Source organism: Mastigoproctus giganteus, chromosome 9 (assembly GCF_048544385.1).
Source record: "Mastigoproctus giganteus isolate SK-2022 chromosome 9, ASM4854438v1, whole genome shotgun sequence".
NCBI classification, from domain to species: Eukaryota; Metazoa; Arthropoda; class Arachnida; order Uropygi; family Thelyphonidae; genus Mastigoproctus; species Mastigoproctus giganteus.
This window is the reverse complement of record NC_143583.1, coordinates 51,500,269-51,523,117: the sequence shown is the minus strand read 5'-3', so window position 1 is coordinate 51,523,117 and position 22,849 is coordinate 51,500,269. Positions and strand designations below refer to the sequence as shown.

Below are 22,849 nucleotides of genomic sequence, written 5' to 3'. Positions count from 1 at the left end.
GACTCGAGTAAATAATACGGTCTTTGAAATAACAGAAGAGGAGAATAAGCAGCATGTACTGGAACTTAAGAACAAGTTTGAGCTTCTGCAGACTGCTCAGGACCAAGATATCGAAGAGGAATATTACAACTTTCTGAAAGTTATGAAGCCCAAGAAACCTATAGGGAAAAAGAAATCCAAAGAAGAAAAAATAAGTCAAGAAACACTTGTTATGATGAACCAAAGGCGACAAATGAAGAGAAAGATAAACACTGACAAGGAGAAACTTGAGTATACTCAGTTATTCAAAGCCATTAGAAAGAGACTCAGAAAGGACATAGAAGATTTAACACAAGAAAAGTACAACAAGCATTAAGGTAAAACAAAGGACTTAAATCAGCAGCCATGAGCAGTAACACTGAAAGACAAATAATACTGAAACTGAAGAATAGCGGTGGTATACTTATAAATAGCAGAGAAGGCATAATTCAAATAGCAGAAGACTAATATAGAGAATTATACAAGGAGCGAGGGAATGATGCCAGCAGTGCGGAAGATGGATCACAAATTAGTAACACATACAACATACCCGATATTCTTCCTGGTGAAGTAGAACATGGTTTGAAGAAAATGAAGAATCAGAAAGCCCCGGGGGTAGATGAAGTTACTGTACAGTTGTTCAAATTGGGAAGAAGAGACATAACAAAAAAAAACTGGCAAGGCTCATCACAAAATGCTTTAGAAAAGGTGTGACACCTAAGGAGTGGAATAATACAATCATAGTTTTGCTGCATAAGAAAGGCAATAAATCAGAAATTGGAAATTATAAACCAATTAGCTTGTTATCCCACATCTACAAGATGTTCACAAGGGTGATTACTAACAGATTAGAAGGAACACTGGATGAGAATCAACCGAAGGGCAAGCTGGCTACAGGACGGAATTCTCAACTATGGATCACCTTGACATAATATCAAATGAACCATTATGCCTGGCATTTGTGGATTATGAAAAGGCATAATTGCTGATGCTATCGAGGCAGTGTGAGGTGGGTCGGAAAACTGCTAGCTTGGGGGGGGGATACAAAGAAGAATAGATTAACAGTAGCCACTGGCAGAGGTGAAAGAGATTCTTGCACTGCTTCTATTGGAATGAGCAGAAGCCTGAAAAACAAGATTCAGGATATTTCAGAGACTGCTGGGAGTCATTGCGGTACAAGTAAACACATGGGTTGTGTTAGGGTAGCTAAGAATAGAAATAGGTGCATGTATACGTGCGTGTACACCAATGCTAGGAGTTTAGTAAATAAATTTGATGAATTTGAGGTATTGCTCAAAACATCAAATGCAGATATTGTTGGGATATCAGAGACGTGGTGTCACACAGATATAAGGAATGCAGAACTAGAATTTGGGGAGTACAACGTCTACAGAAAGGATAGACTGGATAGGAAGGGAGGAGGGGGTTATGCTATTAGTTAAGAAATACATAAAATCCAAGGAAGTGAAGCCAGTGGACATCGCTGGACAGTGCAGTGTCGAGTCAGTTTGGTGTGACATAAGCATTGGGAGATCAAAATTGAGAGTAGGAGTGTGCTATAGGCCTAATGACTCTGATGAGTATAATAAAAAACTGTACAGGGAAATAGCTTGGGCCAGTAAATCAAAGAGTCTTATAATGGGAGATTATAATTTCCCACATACTGACTGAGTTTGGGGGCTGGTCACTCACACACTAGCAAGGCTTTTGTGGATTTATTGGATGATTGTTTTCTACATCAGCATGTTCGGGAGGCAACTAGAGAGAGGAATACTCTTGATTTGATTATCAGCAGTGATTCTTCACGCATTAAGAATCTGCAGATAAATGAACCACTAGGTGGCAGTGATCACAGTGTGCTGAACTGGGATTTACTCAAAGAGGTAACTACCATTAGGGGTAAAGGGAAGGGTTATTGCTTTCGTAAAGGTGACTACGATGGACTGAGACAGTATTTAAATTCTATACAGTGGAACCAACTGATGATGTTACCAACAGCAAACACAAAATGGTAAGCATTCAAAGAACTTATCTTGAAAGCTAATAGGCTTTACATACCAACTAAGAAATATTGTTCAAGGTTTAGGCCTAAATGGATGTCAGATGAACTGATGAGGCATATGGCAGAGAAGAAAAATGCATGGGATACATACAAATTAACACATGACACAGAAGCCTATGATAGATACAAGTTGATCTGTAACCAAGTTACAAAGGAGGTTAGGCAGGCGAAGGCAGAGTACGAGAAATCTTTGGCAAGGGATGCAAAGAAAAACAGCAAAGAGTTCTTTACTTATGTAAACTCTAGAAGGAAGGGGATGAATCAGATTGGTCCACTTGACATCGATGGGTCAACTGTTGATGATCCTGCTCAGGAAGCTAACAAACTAAATGAATATTTTGCATCGACATTCACACACGAGGAGTTATTTAGCGAGGGGAAAGCCAGAGGTGTATTCAACTCTAGCAGTAAGCTAGAGAATCTTGTAATAACTGAGAGTAAAGTGGAGGAGAAACTGTTGAAGATAAACACAAGAAAGGCACCCGGGGTGGATGGGATCTATCCAATTATATTAAAGGAGGCAGCAGAGGAAGTAAGCAAACCCTTAGCCATAATTATGAGAGCTTCCTTGGACTCAGGGGAGGTACCCGCAGACTGGAGATGTGCAAATGTGACCCCAAATCACAAAGGAGGATCAAAGGCTGACACAAGCAATTATAGACCTGTGAGTTTAACTTCTGTTCCAGGAAAATTAATGGAGGCACTAGTTAAAGAAGCATTGCAGGATCATTTAGACAAGACTTCAGTTATAGCTTGGAGACAGCATGGTTTTGTTAAGGGGAAGTCTTGCCTGACCAATTTTATTGGATACTATGATGCAGTCACAAAGGAACTGGATGCAGGGAATAACTTTGATATTATATACTTGGATCTTAGAAAGGCTTTTGATACTGTTGCACGTGGAAGACTGCTGCACAAATTGGAGCAGTGTGACATTGGAGGCAAATGCTGCTGTGGATAAAGGGGTGGTTGAGGGGGAGAAGACAGAGAGTGGTAATCAATGGACACTGCTCATCGTGGACTAATGTTATTAGTGGAGTCCCTCAGGGCTCAGTGTTGGGTCCATTATTGTTTTCTGTATTCATAAATAATATTGATGATGGTATATCAAGCTTAATGTCGAAGTTTGCGGACGATACAAAGGTAGGCAGGGTTGTCAAGGACACTACTGACACTATGCTGCTGCAGCAGGATCTGGAAAGGTTAAGCAGATGGGCTGAGAGGTGGCAAATGAAGTTTAACATTGCCAAATGTAAAGTACTACACATGGGAAACAGCAACCCCAGAGCAACGTATCAACTGTGTGGTACTAAACTGACAGTGGTAGAGAATGAAAGGGACCTGGAGGTGGTTGTGCAGGCAGATATGAAGTTCTCTGAGCAGTGCAGATGGGCTGCAAGAGTAGCTCATGGTGTATTGTCAATGATATATAGGAATTTTTCTAGCAGGGATAAGGAGGTGATTATTCCCTTGTATAAGGCAATGGTCAGGCCACACCTAGAGTACTGTATACAGGTCTGGAGGCCTCATTTCAAGAAGGATGTAGAGCTGCTGGAACGAGTACAGAGAAGGGCAACAAGATTAGTGAATGGAACAAAGGGGTGTTCTTACGAAGAAAGGCTTAAGTTTTGCGAATTACAGTGTCTGGAGACTAGGCACCAGCGAGGTGATCTGATAGAGGTGTATAAAGCATTGAATGGTTTGAGCATGCTCAATGCTGATGGGATTCTTCCTCTCGCTCAGAATAATCACCTGAGAAGGCAGAAATTCAAATTGAGGAAAGACAGATGTAGGATAGACATGCAGAAATTTGCCTTTAGCCAGCGAGTGGTTGGTTGGTGGAACAGACTTCCATCCCTTGTCGTGGAAGTTGATAGCCTAAATAAGTTTAAGGCTCAGCTGGACAGGTATTTTGAACGAACAGAGGGGTGAAGTGGAAGTAGTTTTTTTTTTTTTTTTTTTGGCTGATGCTGCGTAAGCTTGCTTTCTTGCATCAAATGCCTCATCACTTGCTAATGCTAATGCATTTGACTCCATACAGCATAAGGCAATGTTTCAGGCACTGGAAAGACAAGTCATAGATACCCCATATCTATGGCTTGTAAGGAGGTAGTATTCTCACATATTTTGAAGAAAATATATGAGAATGCTACCTCCTTTATTAGACTAGACAAGGACAGTAGCGAATTTAAAATTGAGAAAGGAGTTCGACAAGGAGACCCAATATCTCTGAAGCTGTTTACTACTGCCCTTGAGAAAGCTTTCAGAAGATTAGACTGGTTGCAGAAAGGAGTCAATGTGAATGGAGAGTACCTAAACCATTTATGATTTGCATATGGCATTGTGGTCATAAGCCACGATCCCAAAGAATTAGAGGAAAATCTTAATCAGTTATGCACAGTGAGTAAGGATTTTGGACTAAAGACGAATATGCTAAAACAAAAGTAATGATGAACAAGTATGCCACAGAAAGGGACATAATGATTGAAGGAGCAGTAATTGAAAAGGTGGAGTCATATACTTATCTGGGACAAGTTGTTAGCTGTAATAATGATAAATGGCTGAAAGTCAAGAGAAGAATAAATTTTGGATGGATAGCATTCAGGAAATATAGTCACATACTGAAGAGCAATATCCCAGTTTGTCTGAAATGTAAAATAATGAACCAATGTATACTCCTCACCATGACTTGTGGAAGTGAAACTTGGGCACTCACCAAAAGAATGGAAGAGAAGCTGAGAACTACACAGTGAAGAATGGAGCGAATTACATTAGGAATCAGACTGTAGATAAGAAGAGAAACACATGGATTAGGCAGTAAATTCAAGTAAAGGACATTCTTATCAAAACTAAAGAACTAAAATGGTCTTGGGCAGGACACACGGCTCGAAGACATGATGACAGATTGACTAAGAAAATAACAGAATGGTACCCAAGAGGAGCTAGAAAAAAACCTGGAAGACAAAGGCAGAGATGGAGAGATGAAATTCATGAGTTTGTGGGTAGTAAATGGATGGCCATTGCACAAAACAGAAGGAACTGGAAAGTTGCTGGAGAGGTCTTCGTCCTGCAGTGGATTGAAAATGGCAGTTGATGATGATGATGATATTTTATCTGAGGGACAGAATATGTGGATAAATGCAATAAGTCTCGAATATATAGAATTTGATGGTTACTGCATTTTTAATTGCTGGGTCCTTATGTTAATTTCATAGAATTACAGCATGTCCTGAAATCCAATAAAATCCTGATATTCTTTTAGAAGAAAATTATTTTTTATTTTTATTTTTATTTTTTTTTTTACTTAGCAAATCTATATGTGTTAATCATCTGTGTTGCATGAGTAAAGACTCAATGCGTTGCAAAGCTATGGGAATACCATATAATTTTGTACTGAATTGCAGTATACAATGTGTGGCACTAAAGTTTCAGGACTGGTGCAACAAAAAGAACACAAAAAGAAAGAATCGGGAAAAGCATCCAAAGAGATGATGTTCAGTTTGGCAGTTATGTTGTCTTTGTCGTCAACATCCTGCAATCACTTTCTTTGAGGGCAGTTTTCACCTTGGAAAGAAGAAATGTGCTGGTGCTAGATTGGTGAGTACTTCAGCCTTGGAAATCTTCACGGGTATTCTCCCACTGGAGATGGAAATAGTATGCTGAGGTCTCTATTATAGATTGAAAAGAGGCATGCCCACAGAATATTACTCTGGACTTAGCCAAAGACTCCAAACAGAAGAGAAAGAAAATAGCCACTGAACTAAAACAAAGATTGCAAACAGGCTAGGATCAGTCCACCAATTAAGTGACAAGGAGATTTCTAACAAATGTGGCACTGGTTTCCGTAAGCCTCTCTGGTTTGCCTCTGGTTTGTTTATAACATTCTTCCTTACAGTGCATAGTTCTATCAAAGCCAAACTACATGACTAGGGCTAATAAATGATCAGCACTGCACATTTTGTTCACCCGAAAATTAGGAGCACTTATTGTATGAGTGCCCAATTTACGACAATCCAATGAATCTATTTATATCTAGGATCGCACCCCATCTCAAAAATCAGTTGCACCTCTTCATTACAGACGCTGTATGAAATGATGAAGTAAGAGAATAATAAATAAAGTTTGGCTAATGAAACGAGGATGGAAGTTGTGTGTCATATATAAACAATAAATAGAAATACTGGGAAATAAGTAAAGTGGAAAATTTGGCTGCTGATACAATTTCTTCAGGGAAAAGCTACAAAGCACTCCAGGAGAGGATGAGAACAAAGAACATAGTTTCAATGCAATACAAATGGGCAGAGTATGGAAAAAATGATAACGGAAAGAAAATTAGCTAAACAAATATTCAAAGCAAAAATGGATGGTAACAAACCTAGAGCCAGGTCCATCTAGCCGACCAACATTAACCTACCCAGAAGTTGATAGGCATCATCAAGCAAGCAAGTATCACAGGAAAGAGGCTTACTCTGGCTAAGGCCAAAGATCTAACAGGATGGCATGAAGCAAAATGGTGACTGGAAGACTGGTAGTCCAGTAATTTATACTATCACAGTGATCAGTACACTCACTGACAGATACAGAAGATGATAATAATAAAGAAAACAAATTTATGTGACTGGCAGATGCACTGGTCACAGAGGAACAGCTAACCCTTGTGATAATGATATCAAGATTGGCAGTCGAAAATATAACACTTTAAAATGCAACTTCTTGCATCTTCACTTGTTGACAAAAATGACTTGGGGGGGGGGGGGATAACTACACAATCTGATATGAGGTCTTCTCAACAGAGTATACAGGCTGCTAGGACAGCTTATGGTGTTTTGCCAGGTAAAGAGATGATTCTATTACATGAAAGTGTAGACTTGCCGGAGAGAGAGAGAGTACAGAGAAGAATGACAAATGGTTAATAATACAAATGGGTATTCTTATCAACAGAGACAAGTTTCATAATCTATAGCACTTCATAAACTACAGTCATCTGAGGTATTTAATAATAAACAATATGCCAAATGAATAAACAATATGCCAAATGAATTATTACACTTAGTCATGCGGCATGCACAAGGAGTATAATTTTAAACTGAAAGGGATAACTGTAGACTAGATGCCTGAAAATTTTCCTTTACTAACCTAACCAATAGAATCAAGTCTCACTTGATCTATGTAAGGTGGAAGTTTATTTAAAATAAGGAGAGATTGGATAAATACTTGAAAGAAACAAGTAAATGAAGTAAGAGAAGATGACAGTGGCTACTTTTAATTCTTCTAGTATTTACTTTGATACCGTATGAAAATGTGACATTTACACTGCCCAACCATTAATATATGGGCACCTGCATTTCCACAAATAACCTTTATTACAGGAAAACTAACGATATGTACTGAAACCTTCAGCTTTTTTTGACAGTCTCTAGTCTCTGTGGCAAATCTCTACTAGTATTTTGTAAATACTACAATATTTCCCACCATTTGGCCTTAAAAGCAGTGACAATTTAGGCTGTTTTTTCAGGCAGAGTAGTCTCCTTGACCTACAACCCAGCAATCCCATTCATCTGAGAGGTTCTCTCTAGGATTGAGGTTAGGGCTCTGGATGGCCAGTCCAACTTTTCAAAGTGCATTTCCTCAAACCAGTCCATCACAAAATGAGCAGTAACTCTTGGGGCATTATCCTGCTGATACAGATATGGAAACCAGTCCATCACAAAATGAGCAGTAACACTTGGGGCATTATCCTGCTGATACAGGTATGGGCCTTTCCTAGCATGCTGCCACAATGTAGATAATGCAGTATTGTCCAAGTCATCTAGATAGATCTCAATATTCATATCAAAAATACCCAATAGTCCCAGGCCAAACCAAAAAAAAAAAACAGATTACAATGCTGTATCAAACTTTGTTGTTGGGACGATACAGTCTGGTAGCTTTCTATGGGCATCCACACCCTGGCACGACCATCAGCCTAGTCGACCATGTGTCCTGACTCATCACCCCAAAGCACAGTTTTCTACTAGCCTACAGTCCAAAATTGGCAGGCCTTACACCAAGTTAGGTGGCATCTGTTGGGGTAATTAGATGATCAGTGGTTTGTGCACAGCATCCTACACACAGTGTCATGGGTCCCAATCATCTTACTGAAGAAGCCTATGTGTGCTGCAACATCAACTTGCATTCCAACCAGACAAATCTTTGCAGGGCTCTCCTGTCTTCCATCAGTTTTAAAGGTTTTTCATGTTGTTTCATGATTAGTTTCAGCACCACTCCACTTCCATTTGCAGATCACATCAGCAATCACTGACCGGGGGATTTTTGGTGCTACTGAAATGTCATGAACTATTGATTGCTTGCATGGCACTCTATTCTCACTTCATGCTGGAAGTCCATTAACTCCACTGATCATGGCATCTTGCATTCACAATCATCTAACTGTCTCCCCTATGGGCATATTTATAGTTGTGTCTGATGCATGGTGCTTGGGTAGAATGCGACCAACTATACTATCAAAAGAGGAATGTCCATATATTAATGGTAGGGCACTGTATATTGTTATGCCTGTTGCATATCTGAGTGGGTAATGAAAGCATTAAATAAATGCCAAATACAAAATGAACATCAGAATTTGGGAACTGTAGCTATAGAAGTATTGAAATATATTTGTGCATGCATGCTTAAACTACAACTGAAATCCTGAACTATTTGAAACTAAAATTAATGGCCAAGTAAAAATACTCGTATTACCAATTGGTGATGGTAACTGTGGCGATTGTTGCTGAGTCTGCTGAGCTCTCTGCTGTAATAACTGTATCTGTTCATACTGATCAACTGAGCTATTTGTAAATCCTGTAGAAATTTTAGGTCCCGGTACTCTTATCTGCCCTGCTTGTTGCCACTGTGCCCGTAACTGGATTTGCTGCTGCTGTTGCAAGACTAACATTCGCAATCTTGAATCAACTGGAGTTCCCCGCAGGGCTAAAAGTCTTGGATCCAAAACTTGTGCTGGATGTCGAAAAGGTTGATCTGGTATTACTCCTGAACCTTTGAAATGGAATTTTTTATTTTGTTAAGTCAATAACAAAATTATGTTCAATTAAGAAATAAGATTATAAGATTACTAGTTAATATGTAAATAACTAAAAAAAGGTGTTTTCCTAAACATCACAAAAACACTGCAACCGTGTTCTTCCCTCCCACAGTAAAAAAAAAACGGTTGGAATGATGTTTCATATCAAAAAATAATTAAAACAAAAATTACTTATTAAATAAAAAAAATTATAAATTGTGTTTTTTTACACTTGTTATTTTCAACAAAGCAAAACTTTTATTAATTCTACCTGGAAAAAAGAAACACATTCTATACACGAAACTAGTCTCTTCATTTTCAAATTTAGTGAAATGCTATGATATGATGTAAAACAATCATACCGAAGAAAACTGCAAACAGACATTTTAAACACTGGACCCTTATCTATCAGCACAATCCACTAAATATGAATCCTCTAAAGGAAGACAGATCAAAAGTCACTAATATTGAAAACAGGTAATTAATTGCCCAGTTAGTAAATCAGTGCAGCACCAAATATCAAAAAGCATAAACGTCATACTGTTTTAGGAATTTCTTTATAATGATTGCATTTTTTGTAGTGGTATGAATTTTTACTGCACTAATCTGATATTTTCATTACAACAATATTCATTAAAATAAAACTTTCTACACAAAGATACACAGTAACCTGGCAAGAGATTTTATTACTCTAGAAGAAATGATTAAGAGTGCAATCCAGATTTGGATACATATGGCATTATGAATAACACATAACATGGTTTTGTTAAGGGAAAATTATGTTTAACTAACTTAGTAAGCTATTTTGACACAGTTACTCAGGAGGTGGATATAGGGAACAATTTCGACATGTTTATTTGGATTTTAGCATAGGCATTTGACTCGGTCCCTCATCAGAGGTTGTTATATAAGATGGAACATGCTAGGATTACTGGAAAAATTCTAAGATGGATTGCTGGGTGGCTGCATGGCAGAAGACAGAGGGTTGTGATTAATGAATATTCTTCGGATTGGTGTAAAGTCAGAAGTGGGTCTCCTTAAGGATTGGTTCTTGGACCACTGTTATGTCTGATTTTCATAAATGGCAGCATCGACAATGGGATAGAAGGCATGTCTAAATTTGCAGACAACATAAACAGTGGTAGAGTAGTTAATGATCAGCAGCAAGCAGCACTCCTTCAGGATGACTTGAAAAGGCTGGAAGAATAGTTCGAAAAGTAGCAGTCATTGGGGAATAGCAATCCAAAAACAAATTATACGCTTGGTGGGTTGAATTAGCATTAGTAGAGGCACATGATGCAAGAAAGCAATCTTATACAGCATCAGCCAAAAAAAAAAAAAAAAAACACTTCCCACTTTACTGATCCATTTGTTCCGAATGTTTGTCTAGTTCTATGTTCAATTTTTTTAAGCCACCAACTTCCACAACAACATATGCAAGTTTTTTCCAGCAATCAACTACCTGCTGGCTAAAGGCAAACTTCCACACATCTATTTTATAACTGTCTTTCCTCAGTTTGAATCTATGCCTTCTCAGGTTTGTAAACTGAGTAACAGGGAGAATCCCATCAGCAATGAGTCTGCTCAATCCATTCAAGGCCTTATACAACTCAATCAGGGTGCCTCACAGGTGTCTAGTCTCCAGAAGCTGCAATTTGCAGACTTAAGCCTCTCTTCATAAGAGAACCTCTTTGTTCCCTGCAACAGTCTTGTTGCCCTTTTTTGTACTCGTTCTAGCAACTCTACATCCTGCCTAAAATGAGACTTCCAGACCTGTAGGCAGTACTCAAGGTGTGGTCTGACCATTGCCTTATACAAGGGGATAATCATTTCCTTATCCCTGGTCGCAAAATTCCTGTATATCATTCACAAGACCCCCATGACCTACTCTGGCGGCCTGACTGCACTGCTCAGTAAACTTCATATCTGATTGCACAACTATCCCCAGGTATCTTTCATTCTCCACTACCCTGAGTGTAACACTACCGGTTGGAACATTTCTCTGGGGTTACTGCTCCCCATATGCAGAACTTTGCATTTGTAAATGTTAAATTTTAGATGACACTTCTCAGCCCATCAGCCCAACTTTTCCAGATTCTGTTGCAGCAGCATACTGGCGTTGTTATGTTGTTGTTATTTTGGTTTTTAGGAGCATTAGCAACTAAGGCCATAATGCTCCAGGGATATGCAGTGGTCATTTCCTGACCTTTCCGCATCATCCGTATTTGGTGGTCACAGGCTCGAACCCCAGTCTAATCAAGAAAGCGTGTGCTATGCACTACTACTCCTTCCCACCTGGCTACGGAGACGCCAGCATACTGTCATTACTGTTATTAGCAACCCTGCCAACTTTTGTATCATCTGCAAACTTTGACATTAAGCTTGATATACCTTCATCAATATCATCGATAAATATACAAAACAACAATGTGCCCAACACAGAATCCCGAGAGACACCTCCAATAACATTAGTCCACATAGAGCAGTACCCATTGATTACCGCTCTCCGTCTTCGCTCACTCAACCATCTTTTTATCCATTGTAGCAACTTGAGGAAGATACACTGAATTTTAAATGTACTTCACCCATATAAAAATCTGGTCAAGCTTATAGTCTGTGTGCTTCCTAGTATTAATTATAAACTGAAATTTCAGGATTGTTTTTACTTTTTCTGGGCTATTCTTGTTCATATCCTCAGCTGTTCTGCTTCATAAATCTACAACACTGACTTGTTGTGCTACCGAAATCATCAAGGCCCTCTTTGCTTCTGCTGTGACTTTTGCCTCAAAAATGTGATTTTTTTTTTTTTTTTTTTTTATAGATATATATCACAGTTCCTCTGCTCTATTACCCAGCATTCAGTCCTTTCTCAAGTCCTACCCATTTTTCTGTTGGTCGATAAAGGTTATCTTGTTTTTGATTGCCACACTGAATTTATCCTCTTGCTTCTGCTATTCCCAGATCATCTTCTCTGTTGGTGGTGACACTGACACTACACTGCTGCAACAGGATCTGGAAAAGTTGAGCAGATGGGCTGAGAGGTGGCAAATGAAGTTTAACATTGACAAATGTAAAGTACTACACATGGGAAACAGCAACCCCAGAGCAACGTATCAACTCTGTGGTACTACACTGACAGTGGTAGAGAATGAAAGGGACTTGGGGGTGATTGTGCAGGCAGATATGAAGTTCTCTGAGCAGTGCAGACGGGTTGCAAGAGTAGCTCATGGAGTATTGTCAATGATATACAGGAATTTTTCCAGCAGGGATAAGGAGGTGATTATTCCATTGTACAAGGCAATGGTCAGGCCACACCTAGAGTACTGTATACAGGTCTGGAGGCCTCATTTCAAGAAGGATGTAGAGCTGCTGGAACGAGTACAGAGAAGGGCAACAAGATTAGTGAATGGAACAAAGGGGTGCTCTTACGAAGAAAGGCTTAAGTTTTGCAAATTACAGTGTCTGGAGACTAGGCACCAGCGAGGTGATCTGATAGAGGTGTATAAAGCCTTGAATGGTTTAAGCATGCTCAATGCTGATGGGATTCTTCCTCTAGCTCAGAAAAATCACCTGAGAGGGCATAAATTCAAATTGAGGAAAGACAGATGTAGGATAGATGTGCGGAAATTTGCCTTTAGCCAGCAGGTGGTTGGTTGGTGGAACAGACTGCCATCCCTTGTGGTGGAGGTTGATAGCCTAATTAAGTTTAAGGCTCAGCTGGACAGGTATTTTGAACGAACAGAGGGGTGAAGTGGAAGTGGGTTTTTTTTTGGCTGATGCTGCATAAGCTTGCTTTCTTGCATCAAATGCCTCTACTAATGCTAATGCTAAAATGCTAATGATACGCATATTAGTATTATGATATGTATAAACTATATGGTGGCCCAAAATGTCTTTCTCTCACTCTGTTTCCATGTTCATTTGTGTAACTGATGACTTGCAATTTGTAGCCAATTGCTTAAGCAAGCCTTTTCTTTGTTTATGCCATCATAATAGAATATTACTAATCTGAAATTTATGGTTAAAGTTGAGTAAATGTGTGAATGCACAGTGGCTATGGCTACACCATAAAAACATTCATTACAGCTATACCATAAAATTTTTCATTATGATACCTTAACAGATCCAGCAAGTTTTTTTTTCACAAATTTGATTGGATACTATGATGTAGTCACAAAAGAACTGGATACAGGGAATAACTTTGATATTATATACTTGGATCTTAGAAAGGCTTTTGATACTGTTGCACATGGAAGACTGCTGCACAAATTGGAGCAGTGTGACATTGGAGGCAAATTGCTGCTATGGATAAAGGGGTGGTTGAGGGAGAGAAGACAGAGTGGTAATCAATGATCGTGGACTAATGTTATTAGTGGAGTCCCTCAGGGTTCAGTATTGGGTCCATTATTGTTTTCTGTATTTATAAATGATATTGATAATGGTATTGATATTGATCAAGCTTAATGTCCAAGTTTGCAGACGATACGAAGGTTGGCAGGGTTGTCAAGGACACTACTGACACTATGCTGCTGCAACAGAATCTGGAAAGGTTGAGCAGATGGGCTGAGAGGTGGCAAATGAAGTTTATCATTGACAAATGTAAAGTACTACATATGGGAAACCAACCCCAGAGCAACGTATCAAGTCTGTGGTAATACACTGACAGTGGTAGAGAATGAAAGGGACTTGGGGGTGGTTGTGCAGGCAGATATGAAGTTCTCTGAGCAGTGCAGACGAGACGGACTGCAAGAGTAGCTCATGGTGAATTGTCAATGATATATAGGAATTTTTCTAGCAGGGATAAGGAGGTGATTATTCCCTTGTATAAGGCAATGGTCAGGCCACACCTGGAGTACTGTATACAGGCCTGGAGTACTGTATACAGCTGTACATCCTTCTAATTTCAAGAAGGATGTACAGCTGCTGGAACGAGTACAGAGAAGGGCAACACGATTAGTGAAGGAACAAAAGAGATTCAGGGCGCTGAATCTCTAAAGAGATTCAGTGCCCTGAATCTCTTTAGAAAATACAGCTGCGAGTTACAGGCTCTGAAAAAAACGATAAGTGTTTGCTTTTTATTTACATAATTGTTATTTTATATTGTACTTAATACATAGTCTTATAGTTCTAATTACGCTGGTTATTTTTATTTTAATTTATATAAACAGTTTTTGTAGATGTACGTAATACTTTATAAAACCGTTAGTCTGTTCGAATCTTGTAGGCATTGTTTTTTGTTTATAGTGATAGGGAATTCAAATTTTTAATTGAGGTAGCTAGGTAGCTCTAACGTATAATTATAGAAACAGTAATACGCTTCACAGTTTCTATTAGATAGCGTAGTATTGACATTTAATTTAATTTAATTTATTGATCTTATTAATTTAAAATATCATGCCCCAAACTAGAGCAGCAAAGCAACGGGCACAAAGTGGCAGCAGTGCTGTGACTCGTGGGAGAACTGGGGGGGGGAGGGATTCTCCAACGCATCACAGCCTAAAAAAACGTGCGACTTGTGAAATGTTTGCCGAACTATCTGGAACGGAACATGATATTGCCATGGGGGATGTCTTTGTGTGTGCGCGATGTAAGGAGTGTAAGGAAATCAGGCGAAAACTCAGCGTTGTTATGGGCCTATATGAGAGTTTGAAGGACAGGGTGGATGCCCTCAAAAGATCTAAATTGAGGGGCCCATCAGGCTCTCAGCTGACCACATCAACGCCAGAGCTTGCACTTGGTCATCACGCAACACAGCGGCAACCCCCAAGGCAGATTGTGCTGGTCCCAAAGGAACTAGTAGTTGTTGGTGACTATATTGTCAGGGAAACGGGGAACATCCTTTGTAAAAAGGATAGGTGGAACAGGACCAGGGTATGTCTGCCAGGGGCTGATGTTGTAGAGCAGATATCACCTTTTAGGGGCACAAAAGGTGATATAGTTGTACACGTTGGCACTAATGATATTAAGAGTAGGAGACCGGCAGAATTACTTAACAAGTACAGGTCACTGTTGTAAAAAAGCCTTGAATTAGGGTTGAATTTGAAAGTGTCTGCAATTCTGCCCAGACACGATAGGAGGGAGTATATGATGAGAGCCTTGTCGATCATTTCGGCCCTGGAAAGATTGTGCAAGGCTCAAGGGATAGAATTTTTTTCAGCCTGGACTGTACTTGTTAACAGGAGAGACTGCTTCTACAGGGATGGGATACACTTAAATAGAAAGGGTGCAAGAATATTTGCTGATGCTATCGAGGCAGTGTTAGGTGGGTCAGAAAACTGATAGCTTGGGGGGGGGGATACAAGGACTAATAGTTTAACAGTAGCCGTAGGCAGAGGTGAAGGTGATTCTTGCACAACTTCTATTAGAATAAGTAGCGACCTGGAGCGAGGGGTGTTGGGGGTTTCAGGGACGGATGGCAGTCATCGTGAAACAGGTGGGTATATGGGATGTGTTAGATTAATTAAGAATAAGAATAGGTGCATGTATACTTGCATGTATACCAATGCTAGAAGTATAGTAAATAAATTTGATGAATTTGAAGTGTTGGTCAAGGCATCAAAGGCGGATATTGTTGGGATATCAGAGACGTGTTGTCACACAGATATAAGGAATGCCGAACTGGAATTTGGGGAGTACAATGTGTACAGAAAGGATAGACAGGATAGGAAGGGAGGAGGTGTTATGCTGTTAATAAAGAAAAACATAAAATCAAAAGAAGTGCATCCAGTTGATATAGATGAACAGTGCACTGTTGAGTCAGTTTGGTGTGACATAAGCACTGCGAAAGCAAAAATAAGAGTAGGAGTGTGTTATAGGCCTAATGACTCGAATGAGTACAATGAACAATTGTACAGAGAAATAGAGTGGGCTAGTAAATCGGAATGTCTTATAATGGGGGATTTTAACTTCCCAAATATTGACTGGAACTTGTGGGTTGGGCACTCACACACTAGTCAGACTTTCTGTGGATTTATTGGATGATTGTTTTCTGCAGCAGCATGTTCGAGAGGCAACCAGAGAAATTAATACTCTTGATCTGGTTATCAGCAGTGATCATTCATGTATTAGGGATTTGCAGATAAAAGAACCACTAGATGGCAGTGATCACAGTGTACTGACGTGGGATTTACTTAAAGATTTAACTACTATCAGGAGTAAAGGAAAGGGTTTTTGCTTCCGTAAAGGTGAGTACAGTGATCTCCGACAGTTTATAAATTCTGTACAGTGGGATCAACTGACGATGTTACCAACAGTAAATTCTAAGTGGGAAGCATTCAAGGAATTAATCATGGATGCTACTAAACGTTTTTTCATACCTATTAAGAAATATTGTTCAAGATTTAGGCCTAAGTGGTTGTCAAATGAACTAATGAGACTCGGAACAGAGAAGAAAAATGCATGGGATGCATATAAATTATCAAGCGACTCAGAAGCATATGGCAGATATAGGTTAATCTGTAATCAGGTCACAAAGGAGGTTCGGCAGGTGAAGGCAGATTACGAGAAATCCTTGGCAACAGAAGCTGAGAAAAACAGCAAGGATTTCTTTACTTATATAAACTCTAAAAGGAAGGGGATGAATCTGATCGGTCCACTTGACATCGATGGTTCGATTGTTGAAGATCCTGCTCAGATAGCAAACAAACTGAATGAGTATTTTGCATCTACATTCACACGTGAAGAATTATTAAGGTTTGAAAATGGCAGAAGGTTATCAAATTGTAGCAAGATACTTAATGATTTTGTAATAACAGAGAGCAAAGTGGAAGAGAAATCGTTGAAGTTAAACATAAGAAAAGCACCTGGAGTGAATGGGATCTATCCAGTTATATTAAAGGAGACGGCAAAGCAACTAAACAAACCCTTAGCCATAATTATGAGAGCATCCTTGGACTCAGAGGAAGTTCCCACGGACTGGATATGTGGGAATGTATCCCCAATTCACAAAGGGGGATCGATGGGTGACACGAGTAATTACAGACCAGTTCGTTTAACTTCTTTTCCGGGTAAAATAATGGAGTCGCTGGTTAAAGATGCATTGCAGGATCATCTAGACAAGACTGCAGCAATAATTCAGACACAGCATGGGTTTGTTAAGGGAAAGTCTTGTCTGACAAATTTGATAGGATATTATGATGTGGTTACAAAGGAACTGGATGCGAAAAATAATTTTGATATCATATATTTGGATTTCAGGAAAGCTTTTGACACTGTTGCGCATGGAACACTATTGTACAAATTGGAGCAGAATGGTATTAAGGGTAAGTTGCTACAATGGATAAAAGGATGGTTAAGTGCTAGAAGACAGAGGGTGGTAATCAATGGGTGCTGCTATTCTTCTGGACTAATGTTATTAGTGGAGTCCCACAGGGTTCGGTGTTAGGTCCACTGTTGTTTTGTATATTTATCAATGATATTGATGAAGGTATATCAGGCTTAATGTCGAAGTTTGCAGATGATACAAAGGTTGGCAGGGTACGTTTCTCTGGGGTTAATGACAGTAATGGCAGTGTGCTACTGCAACACGATCTAGATAATTTGGGCAGACGGGCTAAGAAGTGGCAACTGAAGTTTAACCTTGACAAATGCAAAGTACTACATATGGGTAGAAGTAACCCCAGAGAAACATACCAACTGCGTGGTACTACACTTAAGGTGGTAGAAAATGAAAAAGACCTGGGAGTAATTGTGCAGGCAGATATGAAGTTTTCTGAGCAATGCAGACAGGCTGCCAGGGCAGGTCATGGGGTTTTGTCAATGATATATAGGAATTTTGCCAGCAGGGAAAAGGAGGTGATTATCCCTCTGTATAAGGCAATGGTCAGGCCACGGCTTGAGTACTGCGTACAGGTCTGGAGGCCTCATTTTAGGAAGGATGTAGATTTACTTGAGCGTGTACAGAGAAGGGCAACAAGATTGGTGAGGGGAATGAAGGGATCCTCTTACCAAGAGAGGCTTAAGTTCTGCAAATTGCAGTGGCTGGAGACTAGTCACCTGCGCAGTGATCTGATTGAGGTATATAAGGCCTTGAATGGGTTGAGCACGCTGAATTCTGATGGGATTCTTCCACTTGTTCAGATTACGAATCTAAGGGGGCATAAATTCAAATTAAGAAAAGACAGATGTAGAATAGATGTGCGGAAATTTTCCTTTAGCCAGCGGGTGGTTAATTGCTGGAACAAACTTCCATCTGTCGTTGTGGAAGTTGATAGGTTGAATAAATTTAAGGAGAAAGTGGACAGGCATTTGGAGGGAATGGTGTGTTTTTTTTTTTTTTTTTTTTTTTTTGGCTGATGCTGCATAAGCTCATACATTTGCTTTCTTGCATCACATGCCACTACTACTACTACTACTACAAAGGGGTGCTCTTATGAAGAAAAGCTTAAGTTTTGCAAATTACAGTGTCTGGAGACTAGGCACCAGCGAGGTGATCTGATAAAGGTGTATAAAGCGTTGAATGGTTTGAGCATGCTCAATGCTGATGGGATTCTATCTCTTGCTCAGAATAATCACCTGAGAGGGAATAAATTCAAATTGAGGAAAGACAGATGTAGGATAGACGTGCGGAAATTTGCCTTTAGCCAGCGGGTGGTTGGTTGGTGGAACAGACTTCCATCCCCTGTCGTGGAAGTTGATAGCCTAAATAAGTTTAAGGCTCAGCTGGACAGGTATTTCGAATGAACAGAGGGATGAAGTGGAAGTGGTTATTTTATATATATATATATATATATATTTTTTTTTTTTTTTTGGCTGATGCTGCATAAGCTTGCTTTCTTGCATCAAATGCCTCTACTAATGCTAATGCTAAAAGTAAAATTTACCGGTGGCTTAATTGGATGTTTTAACATTTTAGCATGAGTTTCATAAATTTACTGGAATATTGGTAAAAATTCTAAAATCATCAGCCAGCCAAGATAACAAACAAAATGCTTGTTTATGATAGCCATGACTATCAACTTATAAGTTGTAGGATGATTTTTTGAGATAGATTTCTATAAATAAAGTGCATCGATGGCAGGAAATACAGAAAAGAAATTGTATTCATAATACATTCAAGCTCTTCCCAGAGCTGTGAAAATTTATAATTACGAGGGTTATCCCAAATGTAATGAACAAAAGCAGTTAATTGAAAATTAACTTATTTTAAACATAATTTACATAAAAAACTTCAGTGTAGTATTCTTCATACCTTATAACTGCTTGCTGAAGTTAAGCTGCCTGATGCATTGTGATTCTAAAAAAATAAATCTTTGTCCATGCCACAGTTCCTTGTGTTTTGAGGAATAGATTGTCATTGCAAGGATTTATATCAGGACTATAAGGGATATAAGGTAGTGCTTGTATCAGTGATATGATAGGCTTGCACTGTCTTTGGAGTATGAGCACACATTTCCAACATCTGTGGCTGCACTGACGAATTTTCAGATATAATTTCTGAAAAAGAAATGTTGTATAGTAGTCTCCAGTTACTATTCTTCCAAATGCAATACTGCTCTCATAAGCCATGATGACTGTTAGTTTCAACTTTGTTTCCAGCAACATTTAGAAGGGTGTAGCAAAGTCAGATGCTTTCACTAAGCCGATTACAGCTTCAGTTCAGGTTCAAAGTTGTATGTCAATGTTTCATCAATGGCAACGGTGCCATTGGAGACATGGACATGCAAATTTTTTAAACACAGTTTTTTTAAAAATGCTTTGCCTTCTTGTAAGCAGCAAGATTGTAACTGCATTGTAATTTTCTTTAGAATTTGCTGGTTGTTCATCTGACAGAAAATATCTGACCCATTAGGTGGTGACCTTTTGTTTTTGTAATGCTTCAGGGAAAATTTGGTGAACAAATGATTTCAGTGTTCCAGATTCACTGGCTATTTCTTTAGAGTTCACACATCAGTCTTCCTCCAAAATGGTGGTAATGGTTACTGCTAATGTGTTATCTGTAGATGTTATCTGAGTATTGCTTGTTTTCAACCCCTGGCCTGCCCTTTGATGCAATATTTGAGACTGACATGAAATAGTGCTACAATCTAACGTTGACCCACCATAGACTTTTGGCAACAATCTGTAAATTTGTACTGGCATGCAATTATGTAAAATTTAAATTTTGATAAAAGATCTTTGATCTGAAACTGTATTCCAGGTTTGTAATCCAATTTGAAGCAATATCACCATCCATTTTTAAAAGCTTCTATAAAAACATTCAATGCAGGACCTCTGCTTCAAGAACATGCTAACATTAAACTCCAAATTATTGTCCTGATAAATGCCTAATCATACAGGGGTTTGGGGTTATGAGCATGTGTACAGAGTGCATTATTTTGGGATAAGTCTCATATTTAAGAGTAATCAGGATACGGTAAAATTGAATGATTTATTATTTGTAATTTTTTATAGTCTGACATCTGTTTCAAAAAAAGAAATAGATGTATTTTATATATATAAAATTATTTTTATTTTTTTTATTTATTTGTATAAAATTATTTTTGTATATTGTTTGCTTCCTCAGTCCCAGTTCATTTTTGTACTAGGTTTTTCAAATTCTTTTACTTTTTCACCACTACTTCATTTTCAGTTTCTACTATCCCTTAAACTTGACTTAGTTCAGGCATTTTGTGTATTTTTCATTTCCATTTTCACAGACACTTTATTTTTTACAAATCACACATTATTTATATCCTTTTGCTTCCTTTACTGCTGCACTGTGCGTTTTGGAGCATTAGATGTATGATAAGTTTTGTTATTTTCCTTTTTCTGCTTATTTTGCTTCTTAACAGTTTAATATCACTATTATATATATATATAAAATATAACTGTTTCTTTTTATTCCGACTACATTTAATAAATAATAATAAATATGTTATCACAAACAAAAATTTACCAATATATTGAACAAAATAACTGGCAATTTGTGGAACTAGAGATATGCAATGTTCCGCTTACATCTTTCAATTCACTGATTGTGCTTTTACGTTGCATTGCATGTGCTCTGCACAGGAAAAGAGGCATCATGTGAATGCATCTTAAGCACGAGTTGTCATTCTTATATTTTTTGTTATCTACATATAGAGATGCACACATGAGTATAACACGGTCATGTTATAATCAAGGGCATAATAGGTCTGCAAATCCAAATTTACATGTGCATTATTTGCTGAAATATACACAGGTATGATATTATATGAAACAGATACATATAATAAGATATTTAAAAGTACAATAATTGGTTATACTTTATGATCCACTTTTCCAAGTTTTGTTAAAGTGCACCGGCAAAGAAAGAAATTTAGAAATGTAAGACTTTCTGTTAATATTAATATAAATGATCCAAAATAGTATTGCTTTTTAATAATATTTTATAACGTTCACTTCAATTAGTTGTTGAACTTGATTTTATTACAAGCGATTTAGTAAAATCACTTGTAGGAAATTAAAAATGAAAACAGATATTAATCAAAAGAAACAAATGTACAAATGTTTATTTTAATGTAATATGGATATACCAGTAATAACAAACTTACTAAATAAAACTACTAGAGTCAAAGGGTTGATTTTCTTGAATATTATCAATTGGCTAAAAGGTCAAGGTGAGAATGAGTTGCATATTTAAAGAAAGACAGGTGGTCATATAATAGTTTGGTACACAATTACCAAACTTTACACACTTGTGCAAAACTAATTTTGCACAAGTCTAAAAACCTTATATAATTTAGCTGACATATCTGTGAGAACTCTGACATATCTGGAGACTAGGCACCAGCGAGGTGATCTGATAGAGGTGTATAAAGCCTTGAATGGTTTAAGCATGCTCAATGCTGATGGGATTCTTCCTCTAGCTCAGAAAAATCACCTGAGAGGGCATAAATTCAAATTGAGGAAAGACAGATGTAGGATAGACGTGCGGAAATTTGCCTTTAGCCAGCGGGCGGTTGGTGGAACAGACTTCCATCCCTTGTGGTGGAGGTTGATAGCCTAAATAAGTTTAAGGCTCAGCTGGACAGGTATTTTGAACGAACAGAGGGGTGAAATGGAAGTGGGTTTTTTTTTTTTTTTTTTTGGCTGATGCTGCATAAGCTTGCTTTCTTGCATCAAATGCCTCTACTAATGCTAATGCTAACTCTGCAAGTAAACATACCTTACAAGCACAAAAGGTGAATTTGGTCAAAATCATTCAACAACCAAAGCTTCATATGTTAATAATTTATAAAAGAATTTAAATTAAACAAAAATCTGCACTGAATTTACTTCAGATGATAAGCTGCACTCTGTACAAGGTGACTTAATACCATCCTGGAATAATTATTATTAAACATTAAATAATGGTAGTTTGCCCTATGGGCTGAACATCGTAGTAGAACCTAATTTTATAGTTGTGCTAACAATACAATATGCATTACACCCTTGTTAAAATTTAATTAGACAAACAATATAATAAATACCTAGTATTTTGAAAGTGTTTTGAAATCTAATGATTATTAATCAAAGAACCTGGATTATTATAGAATGACAAAAAAAAAAAAAAAAAGTAACATTTGTTTCAGAAAAATAAAAGTGTTATACAAGTAACCCTCGATTAACACAGCACTTCAATAATATGGTTTTCTTTTACACAATAAAAAAAAATGTGACCATTTTTCATTAACATAAGTCAAAAGACTTGGTTTTACATGGTTGATGGAGTGCTGCTTAGTCGGTCAAAGCTACCGACACAA

The 22,849-nt window shown here is 38.1% G+C and overlaps 1 protein-coding gene across 5 annotated transcripts in view; it reads right to left on the bottom strand.

Moving 5' to 3' along the window:
* LOC150080216 (histone-lysine N-methyltransferase 2C-like) overlaps nt 1–22,849 on the bottom strand; it is a 1,301,638-nt gene that overhangs the window by 691,331 nt on the left and 587,458 nt on the right. For 4 of the 5 annotated variants that reach the window (XM_090381514.1, XM_090381519.1, XM_090381517.1 and 1 more), the window contains exon 42: nt 8,822–9,118. The exons of the other annotated variant lie outside the window; for it this stretch is intronic. In XM_090381514.1, the coding sequence (XP_090237640.1) occupies nt 8,822–9,118 (297 nt within the window). The remainder of the gene's footprint in view (nt 1–8,821; nt 9,119–22,849) is intronic. 5 annotated transcript variants of the gene reach the window in all.